The sequence below is a fragment of the Acartia tonsa genome, chromosome 3, assembly GCF_053477335.1.
Source record: "Acartia tonsa isolate MP-2025a chromosome 3, ASM5347733v1, whole genome shotgun sequence".
Taxonomy (NCBI): Eukaryota; Metazoa; Arthropoda; class Copepoda; order Calanoida; family Acartiidae; genus Acartia; species Acartia tonsa.
In genome coordinates, this window is record NC_137262.1 from 38,628,696 (window position 1) to 38,649,025 (window position 20,330).

General features: G+C 30.6%; 1 protein-coding gene across 5 annotated transcripts in view; it reads left to right on the plus strand.

The window, feature by feature from the left end:
• The first annotated feature begins 1,380 nt into the window (after nucleotides 1-1,380).
• Nucleotides 1,381-20,330, plus strand: part of Magi (membrane associated guanylate kinase, WW and PDZ domain containing protein magi) — a 278,759-nt gene continuing 259,809 nt past the window's right edge. For 3 of the 5 annotated variants that reach the window (XM_080153870.1, XM_080153871.1, XM_080153876.1), the window contains exons 1-2: nucleotides 1,409-2,216; nucleotides 10,358-10,478. In XM_080153870.1, coding sequence (XP_080009996.1) covers nucleotides 1,887-2,216; nucleotides 10,358-10,478 — 451 coding nt within the window. In that variant the 5' untranslated portion in view covers nucleotides 1,409-1,886. Of the gene's footprint in view, nucleotides 2,217-10,357; nucleotides 10,479-20,330 lie in introns of all 5 variants that reach the window. The other 2 variants (XM_080153874.1, XM_080153877.1) reach the window with 1 other exon arrangement.

The window sequence follows — 20,330 nt, forward strand, 5'->3', positions numbered from 1 at the left end:
CATAAAAATAATTTCGATGTTTCATAAAATGAAGTATTTTTTCATAAATATAAAATGTTCAAATTTTCCGAATGGACAGTTTTTGTGTATGCAAATTAAATGGGCAGTCCTTGTTATTATTGAGAAAATTTGCTTGCAGCCTTTTCTATGATGCTACATTTCATTAGGGATAGAGGGCCAGATATGGGGGAGGGGGACTTATATGCTTGGGGAAAACTTACCCACCACAAGTTTTAAACCATTCTTAACAGGTTCATGTGTTAGGGTGTTCTACAGGGATATTTTTTGGTAACTTTTTAATTTAAGAAATAATTTTTGGAAGAAAGGTGTGTTTTTTTAATCTTTGGATATTGTAAATTTAAAAAATTTTATCTGAAGAATATTTTTTACATTTTCCCCAATGAAATATGAAATTTGGGTGGTTTCCAGAGCGACCCAAGCGTGTCATTGGTTGCACCCATTGGTTTCCACTCCATTCTTGCTTCTCATTGGCCAATCGCAGTGGTTTCACTACCGGCCGCCCTTAACTACGAAACCACTGGGGTCTGTTGATACATAAAGTGAGAGAGATTGGTCCAGGGACAACCATACACACACACACACACACAGTGACGCACGCACCTAACACCCATGCAGACAAACGCGCACAGACGCACGCAAGGTATACGAACACACGCGCGCAGACGCACGCAGGGTATACGGACGCACGGGCACACACAAAAGGTCTGTAGAATTTCACCCTGGTAGAGACCAATCTACCTGTATGTCAAGGTGGCCGGTAATATAACATGCGATAAAATAAGATTGGTTGAAATTTTGTCATACTTGACCAGAAAGGATTTAAAATTATAGTTCATTCAATTATTTTGTATCACCTTGAAATAAATGTTTTTTTTATGATGCTTTTTTTTTTGGAATTTAGAAATATTTTGATAACTAAATTCGTTTTTTTAATAATGATACTTAACATTTTATTTTCTCTAGCTTAAACAACCCATATTGACAAAAATGCAATTTTTAACTGTGTATATTTATTGCATTTCTGAAATAAAACAGCCTAAGACAAGTTTAATTAAAATTCAATAATCGTTTTTAACTTCAAGTTTATTTATCTACTTTAACTTATATTCTCGAATATGTAAATACTAAATTGTAAGAATTTTGAACAATTTAAAAAATAACCAATAGAATATGATTGCTGGTTGTAAATCTAGCGGGTACCAACCTGTATGTATCTGTTTAGACTTTAGACACCTATAGACCTAAACTATATAGTGCTTGGTTAGAGCATGCGACTTACAGGTAGACACACACACACACACACACACACACACACACACACACACACTTCAAGTCAAGATACACAGGCTTTACACAGATAGAGAATGAGAAGAGAAACTAGGGAGTGTGTCTGTGTGTGTGTACATCAACATTACAAAACATGAGAGCGCCACTCATATTTTAGAAGAGAGAGAGAGAGAGAGTAAAGTGAAGCACTGTCAAAATTACAATTTCACAATATTGGTGACAAACTTGCAAGCAGCTAATTGATGCTACATTATTCTAAATTGTGCTTGTTCAAAAATGAGCAGTGATTGTGTTCAAAATGATACCTAATTGTGCGGAGAAAATTTTTATATGACCCCTATATGCATAAGTGAAATAATGTAATCGTTTGATTTGTGTTTACAACTAAAAAGTGATATTTAATACAGTGAAATTATTCATCAATTATGTCGTGATTTAATAACTCAGTGATTAACCAGTGTAACATTTTATAAACATTTATTTATTAACAACAGTTCTTATAATTTCCTAATATTATTCATGAAAAAAGGCAATAAAATAATAAAAACCAGTGAATATTAAAAATTTTCAACTCAATAATGTTAAAAGGACGACCTCGGCCGACAACGCCGAGTAAATCTTCGGATACGGTGCCGTCGACGCCGATTTTAAAGGAACGCTCGCCCGAGAAGCGCTCCCCGCCGAAGGCGATACTCCGTTCGCCTGCCAAATCGATACCACACCACTTGCTACCGCCGCACTGGAGCAAAGCGGTGAAAGAAGTGACAGTTATAACGTCGCAGGACGGTGTATTTAATTTCCGCATATCTGGCGGCAGTGACCACGGCGAGTTTCCCGTTATTTCCGACGTTTTACCGCCGGACACGCGCGGCGTAGAGTACAGGGGCGAGAATGAGCTTGTTACTCAGGTAGGAGTTTTAATTTAATAGAGCTACTCTATTATTAGAATGGAAACTTTTTTACTTGTGTTGTGTTTCTATGCTAATACTTATCTTTTTACTATTCATTTCAACAAGGATGACAACATTAATAAAAGTGAAGTTCATCAAATGGGACGGTCAGACAAACGTGCATTGATATATAGATAGTATCGAATAGTTTTGTTTTTAACCTTATTTAGAAGTCTGAACAAATTCCGTGTAAATATAAACAAATTTACTCTAATACAAGTTGTATTATATGGACATACTTTCATTCTTAAGGCTTGATTATAGAGATGCTTCCTGTACAATATTGTACCCAATCGTCCTGAGTTATTTTTTCAAAAACCAAAAACGCAGGATAATCATATAATATAAAAAAAGCTAAAATTATGATAAGTTTTGAAATGGACAAAAGGACTTTCTGTTAATGTTTATAGGTTGTTATGCTTTCTAAAATGTAACTATCAGTTACAGGAATCATCATACATAATTTGAAAACAAGAGAAAACTTGTCCAAGTTGACGATAAGAGCAATGCAACGTTTTACGATCTTCAATGAACAGACAGACTCTAATTGCAGAACAGCTTTACTAGTAAAAATTTTAATTTTCTATACGCTTCGCGCACTATCATTCTAAAACTCTGCTGTGCATAATTAAAATCTTTTAAAACATAATCTAAACATTTTTCTTCAGGGGATTAAAAGGGTAATGAATTGTCATAGCTGATAGCAATTACTTGACCTAAGAAAGCTTCCCTATTACGCAGGAAAATGACTTATACCACCCAAAGACTAAAAACATATACTTCAAAACATTCCGGGACCTATTTGCAACTTCCAAAAAAATGGATAACTTGGTTTAGAGGATAGCGGAATCATAACAGACAAAGGAACAAAAACCTTAAGCTACTTTATATAGGATTTCAGTATATCAATAGAATGTGCCTTTTAACCAAACATGATTTTTTTAAATTTTAATTTTCATAAAGCCGCAAATACGCGTATGAAGTAAATCAGAAAAGATTAAAAAATTATAAAAAAAACAATACTTCACATTTGTTTAAACTACATAAATTAACGTTTAAAATGTAATAATTCATCGCCATAATTGCCAGATTTTTTTTTCTTCAGAAAAATCTAAATTAGCTTATGTGGTACTTAACCACAACGTTTATTTATTTAGAGCAAGAGTTTTTTACCAGCTTAGTTTACATTTAACCCAGTTTCAAAATTATTTTTTTATTCTTAATTTGACTAAATTATCTTCAAGAAAAAATAGTATATTTAGAATCACAGTATATAAAGATGACAATATTATGACAATAATCATAAAAACACATATGAGATAATCTCCTTTAAAATTGACAGTTTTAAAAATGTTAAAAACATAACATATGAAAAATAAGCGATGATCATTAATTAAATAACTCTTAAACTTATATTTGTTTTTGAATTGGATCATATTGTTATTATGAAGATTTTACATCTTGTAAATGAAATAGTAGGTGCAATATCCTCATTTCTAAAAAATTTGCAAAGCTTACTGCCCAAAAATACTTTTCTTTAGAAGCTAGTAAAAGTGGCTGACTCAGATTATAACGTCAAAAAAATTTAACCAATGAGAGGCCAGTACACACTGAAATTGACCAATGGTAAAATTTATAGTGGCTAATTGGTTAATTTTGTTTTGACGTCATAATCTGAGTCAGCCACTTTTACTAGCTTATTTCTTTACCTCTTGCCGTACTAACACAAGGTAGGGACAGGACAGTAGAGCCTCGACTAATCCAAACCTTTACATTTTTAAAAGCAAATTATATTAAATTCTCGTGTATTGTGCTATCCCAGTATCCCTATTGTAAACCAGAGATATTTATGGCTTCTGTGAGAAATTAAACACATTTTTTGCCAACAATTTAAATGAAAGTTTTTATTCATGACGTTTTTTTTCTGCACTGCTTTTATCCGTACGTTATGTGCTAAATATTCACATTGGGTCAAAATTGGCAAAAAAGGCTTATTTATATATCCATTTAAAAATTATGTGAATATGAACAGACTATTTTAAAATATCAAATACAAAAAAATCTGGATTAAAATTGTAGCTTAATTAAGTATGTGTTATGTTTTTTGATCGAAAAATATTTATTTTCGAACGTAGAGAATATCCTAAAGTAGTAAGGTTTTATTTTCTGTACCTTAAGATTTTGGTGACTACTAAACCGATAGAGTTACACAGGTCCCGGGATGATCTTTTTTATATTTATGGCTTAGGATGGTTTTAAGCTATATTTATGTTTCTCTAAAGTAGTCAAAAGTACATTAATGAACGGAGAAAAATCTAACGTTAAAGTAGCTTTTTAAAAACTAATAAACAAATTTTAGAAAATACTTTTTTTTATTTTTGTACAATTCTATTCCTTTGTTGTGTAAAAGTTTTGTGTGAAACCGTTTACTAGGAATTAGGATTTTACTACATTTTATGTTTTTGTCCAAAACATGATTAACTTTTCATTAAATCATCCATTCATATAAACAGTTGTTAATTTGTGATCAGCTTTTTAGTTAATGCATTGTAGCTTCTTTATAAGAAAATATGCGAAAGGAAAGAGTCACAAAAATTGATATAAAAGGTTACAATCAGTATTAGATGGCTGTTTGATGCTTTGAAGCTCTGCTTAACTACAGAAAATAATTCTTTCATCTTTGTTTATCTTATAAACCAGATCAATTAATAATTTTTTTCAATTTCAATTTAATTCAATTATTTTCAAAACAATATTTTAAAACTTGGAATAATTAATGATGAAGCTTTTTTTAAGTCCAGATGGCCTATATGTACATAAATACACTTAACTATAATAATATCCTTTCATTGTGATATTCATGCGTCTCTCCGTGTCATTCCACTTACAAAGCAGTAGTACATTTTTTATCATTTGTTTAGGTACTTATTGTATAAATATTAATTATGCCACTTTTTGCCAGGAAAGGTTAGCATCCGAATAAAAGTTATAGTTGTATTTTGTTCCAACTTATTGCAGGTCAATTTTTTTATTGAGACAAATTGTATTAATTTTCGGCATCTTATTAAAAAAACAAGAACTTGATTCACTTTATAAAACCATAATTTAAATCTCATTAAATCTATCTTTAATAGCAAAAACCTGTATTTGATTTTCTTAGACTCTTGTATTGTCCTGAATTTAACATGTTACAAGTCTACAAAATAATTCAAATATTCAAATTAAATAGGCGTTAACAGCTTGTCCCAAATGTTTGATTTAATCTTTATTAATACAACAATGGAACTTGATGAATTTAACTGTTGAAATTTTCATTCAGACAGAATAAATTATCATTTAAAAACTATTTTTGCAAAAAAAACATAAATATCTTTTATAGAAAATAAAATTTGCATAAATTTCAGTAAATTAAATGAAAGCTAAATTAACCAAACTATATTTAGATAAATAAATCTCCCCTTAGATATAATTATTTCTTAAATAGGTATGCCCTTTTTTCAAATATTCTGACACATCGTTTTTGTTATAAAATAAATCTATCTGTAAGTGATTTTTCTAAAATATTAATCATGGTATTTACATTTAGATCAAAGACTTTACCCCTAACATAGAAAGAATAATTTTTTTTTCACTTTTTAGAGTCCTTAATACTCATAAAAACAACTAGTAGCTGTGTTTATAGCCTAAAAGGAACATTTCACGGTGCTGTGTTTCGACTTTAAAGCATTTTTAATGGGATCTTTGACGCTTCCCTGACAAGCACAAACCAATAGGTATACAACTCATGTTTAAGATATACTGCTTAATGCTAAAAAATATATATTGCTTTATCCTATATAGGATTTTCTAATGAATTTGTTTGATTTTCTACTTTCCATAGTTACTTTATGCCGTTTATATTAAGATGTTTTATTCTTTTTCACCAACAGATTATAAAATGCACTTCTTTGAGCCACTGTGTAAACTAGACAGTTTTTCTCATAACACTTTCCAAAGTTACGGTTGCTCTGCCAATTTTTAATAAAATGATAGACACAAAAATCCATAAGTGGGGGGTAGAGGTGGGTAAATAATTCAATAATTTGTCAGGTATCTAAAATGCGTGCTTTTAGCTGTCTCGGACTGTAGGTGCTAATACAAACGCATTTTTTCTTATTTCGGCTAATTTTCAAAACTTTGGTGCTTGCGCAGAATGCCTCTAAATGATTATATGTACAACAATATTCCAATAATAGCGACGTACACAACATAGTATTATAATAAAGAGCTGACTTAATGATATATGATAGTTCTGATTATCTGATTTTAATAATTTTTGATAATTGAGATGTAGTACCTAACTGTTTTTGTGTTTATAAAACTAGCAAAATTGCACACATTTACCCCAAGTGATTGCATTGCAATTATCTTTATTGATTTTGCCACTTTTACCTTATTGCAAACTTTCTCCATAGGAAATGTCAGATATTTCTGAAATAAGCAGGTTCTACACATGCTTTTTCATAGCGAATGACGTTTTGGCAAAAATGTTCAACAAAAAAACTATAACAGAGCTTAACAGTCGCGCTCAGGCAGTTGAAAAATCTGCATCATCAGCTTATGCTACTTTAATGAGGCAAACAATCCTAACTTAAATTCTTTCGCAACCATGCGGTTTTTTTTCTCAGCTACAGGCTTAAGGCTGTGTTGGCTGCTGCCGAACCCTGTAAATATCATCTATTTTGCTGCACTCAAATAACATTGCAAACATTATAACTCATGGATTTTATGATTTGCGCAGCTAATCTCTAGGTCAATATTGTTTAATATAACATAAATTAATAGACATAGCCATAGCTTGATTAGTTGTCATTTTCAATGTTTTAATATCCCAATTTGAACCCATTACCTCCTAAAATTAATCATTTTATATATTCTTTGTGCTTTGAACATATTTACTCTTGTTAAATCCTTAAATTATTAATTTTCTATGGTTCAGTGAGGAAAAGCCAGATTTTTTTTACAAATATTACTTAATGAAAGAGGCACAATATTATTCATAGATGGATAGATTTTAAAATTATGTAAACCAGTGGTGTGCACAGGGTTCTCTCCTTTACAGTAAATCTTCTTATTGGTCCAGGGAGGTCTATTTTGGGGAAGGGTATCTCAGCTTTCCCAAGAAAAAAATTAACCCAGGCAACTTTTTCAAAAAAAAAATCTTTCTAAAAATTAAATTGAAAAAAAGGGGGGGGGGGGGAGTGACTTCCCCCTTTCTCTTGAGGCTTGTAGGGGCAAAGCCGCTAGTATAAAATAAAAAAAATATTTGAGTAGTCATAAATTGCCACTTAATGCATACAAATATTGTCACAGAGTAGTTTCGTTACTCGATCATAGCAAGCTATGTGATTGAAATTTCTCAACTTTTAGCAAAAAAGTAAGTTTCGCAATAATAAGTATCGGTACATAGCTATGATTATATACGTTTTAAACATTATTTGCCATTATAATAACTTATAATTTATCATTTAAAAACAAATAATGATTGATTTTTTTCTGTAAAACTGCAGAATTTTTAACAGTCAGGCGGTTGAATACTGTTTTGTCGTCCTAAATGATTTTATTTACTTTTTTTTGTGTTTATGTTATATTTATGTACGTTAGACTAAAATTATGAATAAACCATTAAGTAATTCTGATTTTGCTATATTAAATTCATATCCTATATAATAAAGTGGAAATAAAGTAGTAAAGCTTTTTTTGCCTGATGCTAAAGAACTTGGAAATTGCTGGTTCGAATATCTATACTTTTCAGGAAGGGGCGAGGTAACTAGTGTAACATTCTAAAAAATATACAATTTCTAATTAAAATAGTAATCACCTCATACAAGATGGTTTCAGAAAAATAATCATTGTAGACTTTTTTAGCCTCTCAACTGTTACTGAATTTCACTTGTACTCTTGCCTTGCATACATATTTTCTTTTGTTATTTTCTTCAGTGGAGTAACTAGGCACTATTAGTACCGCCCTCCCCCCATTTATGATTAATTTCTTTTTAAAATGATGTTGTTCATACTGGAGCTTGAATCCCACATGGTTTTTGAACTTCACTTAACCAAAAGAGGAATTCTAAATATGTACTTCATTTTTTTTTTAAAGGAGGTTGGTATTGTTGGTCAATTAGTGTTTTCAAGGATTTTGCCTTTTTTCTTGTGCAAAAATCAATACATTATTCTGCAAGAAGCAGTTATTATAAAAATACACAATAATTTTTTTATCTGGTAAATATGTTGTTTTTCTTAATAAAAGTATAAGGAATTTAGGATTTCCATTATTACTCTTTATTTTGTCTGTCGATCTGTCAGATTTTCTTTTTTATTTTGTACAGTTTTTATCTTCCCTTGGCATTTTCTACTAAAGTGAAACTCTTCTTCTTTTAAAGTCTTCTTTCGTCCATTCGTACTATCGTTTGTAACGGGTAGCTCTTACATAATTTTGGCACTTCCTATCGCTTCAAACGTTTTCTATAATAATACCTTTATTGTTTTATAAAATTTTCCATTTTACCTAATTTATGGAATATCGATTCATATAACGAATATGCACAAAGCTAAAAGCGAAGTATCTTTATATACACATATTAGTATTAAGTATGTCAATAATGGACAGGCTGTATTTAATTCATTTTGGGATAGATTTATGTTGAATATTAAATGCGTTCTTAATCAACATAAGTTTGTTTGTCTGATGTTGGGCTTCGCTGTTACGGATGTAGCAACCCATATCTTATTAATGACTAGTTGCCTCACCTATAGCCTCTGGGGAAGGGCGGTGATAACCTCACTCCAACCACCTTAAGATTCTTATAAAGCTTCTTTAAAAACACATTCTGACCAGCATTTTCCGTTATATTTAGCTTCAAAAAAATCTTTATAATAGGATTAAAATCAATTATGAATTCAACTGCATGCATAACATATGTAAGGAAATGATTTGTATATTTAAAGGGTGTAACAGCATATAACGTAACTGTGGATGCCAGCTTGGAGCGAAGCTACTTTATAACTAGGATGCGTCCGAACGTTCGTCCAACATGTTAATTTTATTTACTAGATTTGACTTGATTTGAATAATAAGTGTTTTCCCTTAAAGTAACTACATAGCACAGAACCCCCCACCTTATCTTTAAATATATTAGGTGTTTTTTATCTTTATGCCTGAACCCTATTGGGGGTCCTAACCCTGCAGGGCTACTTGTATCCAAAATAACCTAACAAAGCCTAATCTTAGATAAAACACACGAAAAACTACCTAACCCTTATTTTCAATTTATTTCAAAGCATAGAAGGTGGGGGGAAGGGTGTTTCTACGCTAGGCACTTTAGAGAAACCTTCGAACAATATTTCTATGACTTTCTAAAAGCATCTAATCTTGTATTGCAATATTTAATCCAACAATCTAATTTGTGAATAAAAGAACATCTTTTATTCCATTTAAACGTGTCATCCTTGTTCAATTCAATTATTAAATGTTTTAAACAAGCGGTACATAAAGCATATAAATCTTAATAATAAAAATCCACATGTCGACATATTTAACTGGGATTATTAGTTGCAAGTTGTATCATATATCATTTTATTTCAACTTTAAATCATTGGATTATCCTGTAATTTTATGCCAATCCTAAAATTTATTTCAATTTTTTTATCCTTATTTAAAGTTGCGATTTCACTTTTTTGATGGTAGGTAAGTTGTAATACGTAATTTTTATCGTAATATCAATGACCTACTAATGACTTCGTCTATAGCATTTAGGGGCTCTATAATCGAGTGGTAAAAAAAAAGCAAAAAGAATTCAAAAACTTAAATAAAAAAATATTTGATTTTTGACAACACTTGTTTCTAGCTCCTACGGAGGTTCTAACTCTTCAAAGCGCTATGTCTATGGGGTACTATCCCAGTGGGGCTCTTCAAACCTTTTCTTAGCCTTACCTAACCTAACCAAACAAATACCTTTTATCGTAAAAAAGATATTCTATGGTCAGTTTTGTAAACTGCCTTTAAATAGAACAGCCTCTAAATAAAAAGGGAAATTAATCTAAAAATTATTTTGTTTCAGGACGTGATACTGTCAGTGCAGGGTCAGGCTGTGTCCGGGTACACGCAGGGCGACGTCGTCTCCTGGATCAACCACTGCACCCGCAACAACAACCCCTGCGTACTCAAACTCGTCCCTCAAGGTAGGTTCTTTTAATATGAGATAATTTGTAGGGAGGGAGGTGACATTGAGCTGTTTATACACTTGTCCCCAATGTTTTATTATGACGTTTTTATTCATTGGCTTAACAATTTTGTGTACTTTAATTGTAATTCTATTGGTTGGTTCATCAAGTTGAGTGTACAAACGTTTCAACAACTATTTGTAATCTACAGGTGGGGTAATTTTGTGTTTCATCATTGGGTATGTACATCAATATATCGGCCATTATAGCCCTGGATCATTTGTTTTGTTGTTTTACTTAATTCAATACAAGTAATAAGATAAAAGTAAATAAACCTTTTCCACAGATAAAGAAATAAGAATGATTTATATTGTTAAATCCAATAAAAATAAAAGAAGAAAATTAAGATATATTGCCAATATTAAGATCATTAAATGAAGTAACTATCAGAACATGATTCAGCTTTTGCAACTTTTTTAATTTGAGTTCTGAAAAAACAGAATAAATTTTTATTACTTTTCATTTTATCATTTTTTTTCTGTCTTTCCTACAAAAAAAAGTTTACTTACAATACAAGCTTAGCTCTGTAAGTTTTCTTTAAGAAGCTTACAAGTTGCTAATTTGTACCAACCAATTAAGGTTTAATAATATTTGTTTACCAGCATAATTTATAGGCCAATGTCGCGTCTCTCCCTGCTAATTTTTGAATATTATCATACTTGTTTTGACACACTTTATAATTAAGAAGCATGGCCAAAGAGTAAAAGCTTAAGATACATTACAGTTAGTGTAGTGAATGGGTTTCTATTTAATAGAGCGGACCATCTTCTGTTCTTTTGTTTAGATCTCTCTTTGAGGTAAAAATAATCATTTTGAATTTCATATTTTTTTTGATAAAGTAATATGGCAAATTGTATTAAAATACTGTATATATAAGATAAGCCACTCTATAATGATATAATCAATTGCTAACCCCCACTAATTTACATATTATGTATGTATATCCCTGCAAAAATGATTGAAATATTACACCAATTTTCCGCCAAGTTACCTTTCATCCTGCTAATTATACTGTGCCAAATTTTCCAACACTTTATGAATCAGAATTATTGCATGTTTTTGCATTAATAAGTGCCTCTTTGAGTTGCTTAAGCATTAATATTATTGGGATGAATTAGGTCGCAATGAATATTAAATATAGGTAAAAAAAATTGGATTAAGAAAAAAAATTATTGGTGGAGGGGGCGAGGGGTGTCCAAATGGAAAGCAGAAGGAACATTTGGGATAGCCAAGCAGTGAGCGAGATCTTAAGGAACGGATAACATTCTTTTTGGTATTCGAGATATTAAAACCAATATCTTGTCTCTAAAAAGCAGCTGAAAACAATATTAATTAAATAAATCCGTTCTTTCTAAGTAAAACTATTCCCAATATATGTAATGCTGCAATAAAAAGCTTGCAATATAATAAATTCATGTAAAATTAAGTAAAATTTATATTTTTCTCTGGCTGCGAAGTTCACAAGTGAAGCTATCCTTGGTAATTAATTTGTTGTAAATCATTTTTTATAATTTTAAATTAATCTTTCTATTGTTTACTTTTGTGATAAAATAAACTGAAATACTTCCAAACAAATATGATTGTTTATAATCAGTGGATTATTTTATGAAAACATTTGGGTATAGTCCCTTTCGTGGCAACGCTCCTTAAGAGGCGATTCTTCGTTTTTTTCACAGTAGCTTTTCTCCTATTTATAACCCCTGCGGGGCCAATTGCCTAACCCTATGGGGCAATCACCTAACCCAATATAACCTAACCTAACCTATCAAAAGCTATTATAAAAATGCGACGAATCGCCACTATAATAGTTGCCACGAAAGGGACTATTCTTAAACATTTTATATACAATCGATATAGGAATTGTTAGCATAGCCACACTGTAGTAAATGTATATCCGTAATTCCGCAATAAATATATGCCTTATAATTGCTTCTTTATTTAAATTATATTTTTAGTAGCGAAGCTACTCTTTAATTCAAAATGTTTGTTTGCTTGTCCATTAGAAGAGATGAAGATTATCTATAAGTATGAGTATCCAGTATGTAATTCATAGGTCGGTAGTACAACAAAAGAAATATTTTACTGAACAGTAAATAATATACTAGATACTCATTGATATAGAGAATATAAATTTATTGTTTTGTGCTTCGCTACTTTGGGATGTTGACATTCTTGCGTTGATATCAATGCTTCTATATATTCTACTTTTGATAATTTTTACTGAAATTCTTCTTCTTATATCTCCAAAACTCTAAAGTTTCGTGATAATACTACAAAATGATTGACTCGCTTTTAGATAAGATATACAACTTTTTAGATAACATTACATTCATTCTTATTTTAGGTTTTGATATCTCAATTTTCACGATCGATTAATGTTTGAAATTTGTCAGATTTTACATAGTGTCAAAGCTACTAAAAAATTTGGTTTTAATTACATACTTACAACAAAAGCTAAAAAAAACTCTGCAATCTAGCCATCGCTTAACAAAGGTTTTTGCTTTGCTACTATTTGTTGTACTTATTTTTGTTTAATGTAGTCACATTATGTGTAATATTGGTTCTAAACTAGAAGTGTCAAAATTTTTCAATAAATAATTTTAATATACAGAAGAGAAAATTTAGTTTATCTTCATTGGAAATGTTCATCAATGTATTGTTTATTGTCTTATCCTATAAGATCTCTGGTAATATTGTTCTTAAGATAATCTAGTGCTGCAACTCAACAATTACCAGAATTACCTAACTTCATAGTATTTTCTGTTAGCTATAGTATAGATGTATAACTACCTGCCCCCCCTTTCCAAGTATCTTTTTTCGTCTGCTAGCAAATTGTTTTCTGCTACTTGGCTGTGTTAATATTCCTGACACTATTCTATGTATAAAAATGTAAATATAATATGAGGTTGGGCGATTATTTACAGTTCAAGTTTTGCTGAAAAATTGATGAGATATGATGTTTTTCATCACATGTGTGTCTGTGTGAGTCGTACAACAACATAAGCAAGTTTAAATTATGTGTTTATTGCCTAGAAAATGCATTACCAAATAAAAATCACTCACAGAATAAAAGCAAATCCCAATATAGAGTTGTTAACCGAGAGAAAAAAATAATATAATTTCCTGTTGGTTTTTTCTTTTAGTGTTTTTTATCATATATTTTGCCCGAGAAATAAATTGCATTCATATTTGCACTTCTAAGCACGTTGCAAATTTCCTTTTTAGTAGCGAAGCTACTCTATAATTCACTTTGTCCGTCCGTCAGTCAGTCCGTCCGTCCGTCCGTAACGCTATGGGGGAAATGGGATTTACTCAGCTCCTATAAAAGATAGAATGCTGAAATTTTTTGACAACATTCCCATCATTAAGGAGCACAATTGACTACAAAACATCATTGGCGTTCGGACCGATTTTTAGCAGGTTTTAGGCTATTTTTATGTTTTTCACATTTTTCTCCATATCTTCAGTGTTTATGGTCCGATTTTCAAAATTTTTTCAGTTTTAGATATCAAAATTAAATTTCCCGTCGTTTAAAGGAACAACCATGAAGGCCAGACTGCCTTTTTAGCAGGTTTTAGGCTATTTTTATATTTTTATATTTTTCACATTTTTCTCCATATCTTCAGTGTTTATGGTCCGATTTTCAAAATTTTTTCAGTTATAGATATCAAAATTAAATTTCCCGTCTTTTAAAGAAAACAATCATGACGGCCAGACTGCCTTTTTAGCAGGTTTTAGGCTGTTTGTTATATATTTAACATTTTTCTCCATATCTTCAGTGTTTATAGTCCGATTTTCAAATTTTTTCAGTTATAGATATCAAAATTAAATTTCCCGTCTTTTAAACAAAGTAACCTTGACGGCCAGACTGCCTTTTTGGCAGGTTTTAGGCTATTTTTATATATTTAACACTTTTTTCCATATCTTCAGTGTATATGGTCCGATTTTCCCAATTTTTTAAGTTAAGGATTTAAAAATTAAATTTTTTGTCGTTTTAATAAGACAACCATGACGGCCAGACTGCCTTTTATCAGGTTTTTGGCTATTTTTATATGTTTTACATATTTCCCCATATCTTTGTTTATTTTGATGCAATTTTCAAACTTTTATGGGATATCAGTATCAAAATAATGAGCATCTTTAATATAATTTACTTTGACCATCGTCATCATTATGAGCATCTTTAATATAATTTACTTTGACCATCGTCATCATGCAAAAAAAAACAAGATTTCATGTTTATTTTATCCAATAAATCTATTCTTGATTTTAGTAAAAACCTTTTAAATCTACCTGTACGTATTCCCATCGACGATTTTTTGTGCTTCGCTACTTATGGATGTTGTCATCCTTGTTTTTAAATGTAGCTAATTCTTAGCTTACACCTTTTTATTTAATTTAAGGTAAAGTTCTAATTCTTTTCAGTCTCTTCAGGCCAATGGCTGTTCCCTTAATAATAAAAAAAATTTACCTAAAAGGCAAAAGATCTATTAGGACATCTCTTTTATGTCTAAATTAACAATCAAAAAGTTTTTAAAATCCACAAGTTTTAAATTAACCTTTCGAACTTTTTGGTAACGACTAAAGAGTTGCTACGCTTTTAAAATTGTACCTGATACAGATACTGGAATCATTTGGAATTACAATTACAACATGTCTGAATTGATAATAAAAACTACAAGTTACGGACGGACAGATCCCAATTTAAAGAAAAGCTAAGCTTTAAAAAATTCTAAATAGATAAAGAAACCTTTCCCTAGTAACAATTAATTACACAATTTAGCAATTAAGCTAAAAGTGTGCTTTGTGAAAAAATGAAATTTATGCTTCTTAAAAAGCTGAGACATAAATTGAAATTTAAGTAGCTTCTGCGTTTAACTTCACAATTGGCCAAAAGTTAAATTATTGTGCAAAAATTTTTAAAGAAAAACTACTGAAAAAGTATATGATGGCCCCTCAGTAATGAAGTTATAATAGTAGAAAGGTTTGTGAATGGCCAAGTCCAATTTTAACATTTTGTCCAGTGGACACTTTGGAATATAAGGGGGGGGGGGGGATTTAATAAACTATATAGATTTTATAATAGAGCGTATCCGGGGGAGGGGGGGGCAATGTTTTTGGATAAATATACCAAAATCATATAATTTTTTTATCTTTTATCATTTAAATAATGAGATGAATGCTGCCAAATGATTTTAATAAAAACTCTTTACAAGTCTATGTTAAGCAATAGATTTACTAAAAATATTTTTGCCAATTTTAACCCAAAACTTTAATGATTGAAATTTGATAGCTGATTTTTTTCTAGAACAATGAGGTATTATTTAGGTGTAGGTCTCATATATATTTTTTGTTGAAATTTTCAACAACAAAAAAACGTAACATGTATATGTTTTAGTACTTCCATAATTTTCTTATAGTTTTTACCTATTTAAATTAGTAAATTTTCAAAAATCAAATTTTTTGAATTTTTTGAGAATTGCCACTGAATTTTACTTTATTAAGCTATTAAATCAAAGGTGGGTGGTTTTTGATGGTTATTCTACTTATCTTCCATGGTCATGTTTTTTCCTTTCCAAATAAATAAAATAAAATTATATTCAGAATTTATTCAGAATGTATTCAATATAAAAGACGACATTTCAAGCCAACTTTGCGCATCAGTTGAATTTTGTCTCTTACACAAGTAACATATGTAAACACAGAAGGAAATGAGTATGGAGGAAAATAAGAATGATTAAAGGCGTAAATGGTGGGTAATGATGGGTAATTATTACACAATTCTGTCTCCCGTCGTTATAATCCATCTTTGCAATACCAGAGCTACTATTTAACTTATTTTATACTGCAAAATAGTATAAAACTATATGAAGGCTAGACAAACAAACAAGACAGTACAAGAGGCTAAGAGCTACTATTTGGAGACAAACAAATTTATTTTGTCCGTTGGTTACTCAGTCACGCTAGAAATTATATTACGTGAGAAAGATTTCGTGATATTTTCTGTATAAATAAATCTATTCTTTTAAAGAGATGCTCTTATTTCCATCCATGATTTTTTTTTGTGCTTCGCTACTTATTGAATATTGATATTGTCATCATCTTTGTTAAAAAGTATATCAACCACATAAACATTGGATTAAAACTCAGCTCAGTAGTTTAATCATAAACATAAATCTTCAGGCTTTGTGTTTAAATAATGTAAATACTCACCCGAACTAATTAAGCCTTACACATAAAAAAAAACTGGTCTAAAGTCATTTTGTTTCTTTGCTATTCCCTTTTAAATTATACAAGTTATAACATAGATGATAAAGTAATTTTACAATCACAAACAGCCATAGAACCTTCTCATAAGTGTTTTAATAGTGACATACGGTTGTATAAAATTTATGGTGGGGGTTAACTAATGTAGACAACGGGCTAAACATAACCCAAGGTTAGGCTTACTCATAAGGGCATGCACAGGAATTATATTTGGATCATAAAGATTGTTTAAATAGGTAATTTGTAAAAGAATGCTCTTATGTTATGAATTTACTTTATTTATTATTTGTTACAATTAAAAATAAAATTTATATGTGGTGTAAAAGGGGTGGACTGTGCTCCCCACTATCATGCACGTCCTTGCTCACCAGGGTGTATTTTATGCTGCACATGGGGGGGCGTTGTTGTTAATTTTATGCAATCTTGTAGAAAAGGTTAAAATAAACAATAGAATTACTCTGCAAGTTTTAAATAAATAAGCCAAAAAAAAAATTTTTTATGATTTCTTTTTTGATTGAAATGTTCTTGGTAAGTTCTTGATAACATTATAACAAATAATATAACTTTTGTTTATCTTACTAAAACTATACTACTATAGAAAAAATATTTGTCTATCCATTTTCTCCTCTAGAATGGGTTTAAAACAATTTGCTTTACTTAAACATTAGAGGCAAATAGTTTTTCTTTCTGTATTTCAATTGCCACATTAGTTTTAAAACTCTATGGAAGTATGACTGTGCTCATGTAGAATTAATTGATGCATGTTTAGGAGGAGGTTAAAGTATTGTAAAGAGTTACAACAAAGGGAAAGGTAAATCAACCCCCCAAAAATTGTAATTTATATTTTCTTCATCAATTCTAAATATTTCAAAGAGTATTTGAATCATTTTTTTCAAATATTATTTATTGTTTTTCACATTAGATTGTAAAATATCATTTATAGGTTTTATTAAAAGAAACAAGGATGACAACATCCATAAAAGCGAAACGCTGAAACGGTAGGACAAACGGACATTAACACTTGTATAGTGTCAGAACTGAATAATCAGAATATAAATGTATAAGAGTCGATGTAAAATTGTAAGTAAATTTGTTGAAAAACTGCTTGATACAGAATAATGTTTATGGACATACTTACATTTATAGGACTTGATTATAGAGTTGCTTCGTTTATAATATTGTACTTTTTTGTCCCAGGAATCAGTATACAAAAAATTAGATAAATCGGATAATTAGATCATATAAAAATTTGTTGTTAAAAAAAAAACATGTTTAAAATGGACGTACGGACATTTTGGTAATGATTATAGAGTTGCTAAGCTTTCAAAATCGTACCACACTACTTCAGGAATCACCATGCAAAGTTTGAAATCGATAGGACAATTCTAACATGCCTAAATTAACGAAAAAAGCTATCCATTACGGACGGACGTACGGACCGACCCTAATTATAGAAAAGCTTCGCTTTTAAAAATAAACAAAACATTTAAAAGAAAATTTGCCAAAATCATGCTTAAAAATTAGTCAAATTAAGACAAATTTATCTATCAATCTATCCGTGATAGTTTGAAGAGATTGTGTTGTTAATGCATAGAATAACATTCAAACTAATTCAGACATTAAACTAAGCATTATGGGGATGTATAATGTACACGACTCGGTTAGACCTGGAGACATTATGTTGACATTATAGTTAAAAATTCTCAGAATCAATAAACATCTACTCTTTAACTTCTTTGGTACGTCCGTCTGTTTGGCTGTGATCGTTATTATAGTAAATCATCTTATATTAATCCTTGCTTTGTAATTCTAATTCTAATTGTAATATAATTCTAGGTAAAAACTTATGTTGATGTAATAGCAGCATTATAGTTAAGCATGTGTGTATGTATGATATATGCAATGACATGTGTATGTATAATATTCCATATTTTCGACTGGCAAAAATTTTGGTTTTATTCAGATTTGTTGGATAGATAAATTGTAAGGAAAAACAAAATAATGTTGTTTAATAAATATCAAAGTTAAAAAATCAAGAAACCTATCATTTTTATTCGAGGTTTGGTGATGATTTTTTAATATTATATTTAAAAATGTTTTTTAGACTTCAATCTTATTTTCTAGCGAACTATAATGTTTAATTTATCCATATTTTTAAACCAAAAGATGTTAGGGGCGTAACCGCTAGTATTTTATACATAATTAAGTTGTAATTTCCTAAGATTTTTAATTAAGCAAAACCCCGGTCTGTCTAAGTTTTCAAGTATTGAATTGATACAACCAATCAATTAATTGAATAAATATTGCAAAAATGTGCTAAAACTTTGGCAAGGGGAAAAGTCTGCAAAATATACCACTTCCTTAAATTTATGCGTGTGTATGTTGGTGTCAGAGAGAAAAGGATGTAAAGGCAATCTTTAAAATATTAGAATATTTATTTTTTATTTTTTAAGGCTGTTTAAGCTGTTTATTTTTAAATTCATGTCTTTCTTTGCTTTTGAATATTGAGTCCCTAAATGGTAGGGGCGCAGCCGTTAGTATGGAAAATTTAAAACATTGCAGGACAAAATACAACTTTCCATAAACCAATATATGAAAAGCTTGAAATAATTATATTTGTGTTTAATTTTACAATTGATTACTACAAAAAATAGTCAACAACGTTTCTAATAATTAACATAGAAAAAATCATAATAACTATTCTAAAATTAGCTCGAAGATATTTTTTTATAATTTCCTTCTTCTTTCTCTGAAATGTTGTGCATGTGTCTTGTAATTGTATTCAAGTATAAAGCCAACTTTTTCAAGGATAATAAAAATTATTAAATATGTAAGTATGATTATTGTTCCATAGGATTTGGGATATAAATTCTTAGATAAAAGTAGCATGATGTCTGGAAGTCTGTCTGTGTGTTTGTACCAAAAGATCTTGCTGAAAGAACTGCTGAACTGATATGGTTCTCTTTAACAATGTCGCCACTCATAGGTCTTGGAAAGCTTTATTACTTATTGGGGGAGGGTTACCACCTCCCTCCTCAAGTGCCACTAAAGGCCTCTAGAGGTGTAGGCGCTAGTTAAAAATAAACAAACAATCATAATATTATGCAGATAATAAAATAATTTATTTCGTAGGTAAGCAGCCCCTGCGTCCAAGCTTTTTTATTTGGGGGGGTAAAATTTTTTTAAGGGTGGGGTAATTTGCTTTTTTAGGGGGGGGGGGTAAAATGGCGCAAATTTTTTACCCCGGGGGTAAAAAGAAAAATATTTTTGGGGGGTGCTTACGGCACCTCCAAATTCGTTTGGGGGGGGGGGGTAATCACCCCATCCCCCCCCCCCTTGGCCGTCTATGTAGGTAAGTTTATGTTCAACATTAGTAATGTATGAGTATAGTCCCTTTCGTAACATTGCACCTTATGGGGCGATTATTCGTGTTTTTCACAGTAGCTTTTCTCCTATTTCTAGCCCCTGCCGGGGGCTCTATCCCTGCGGGCAAATTACCCAACCCTGTGGGGCAATCACCTAACCCAATATAACCTAACCTAA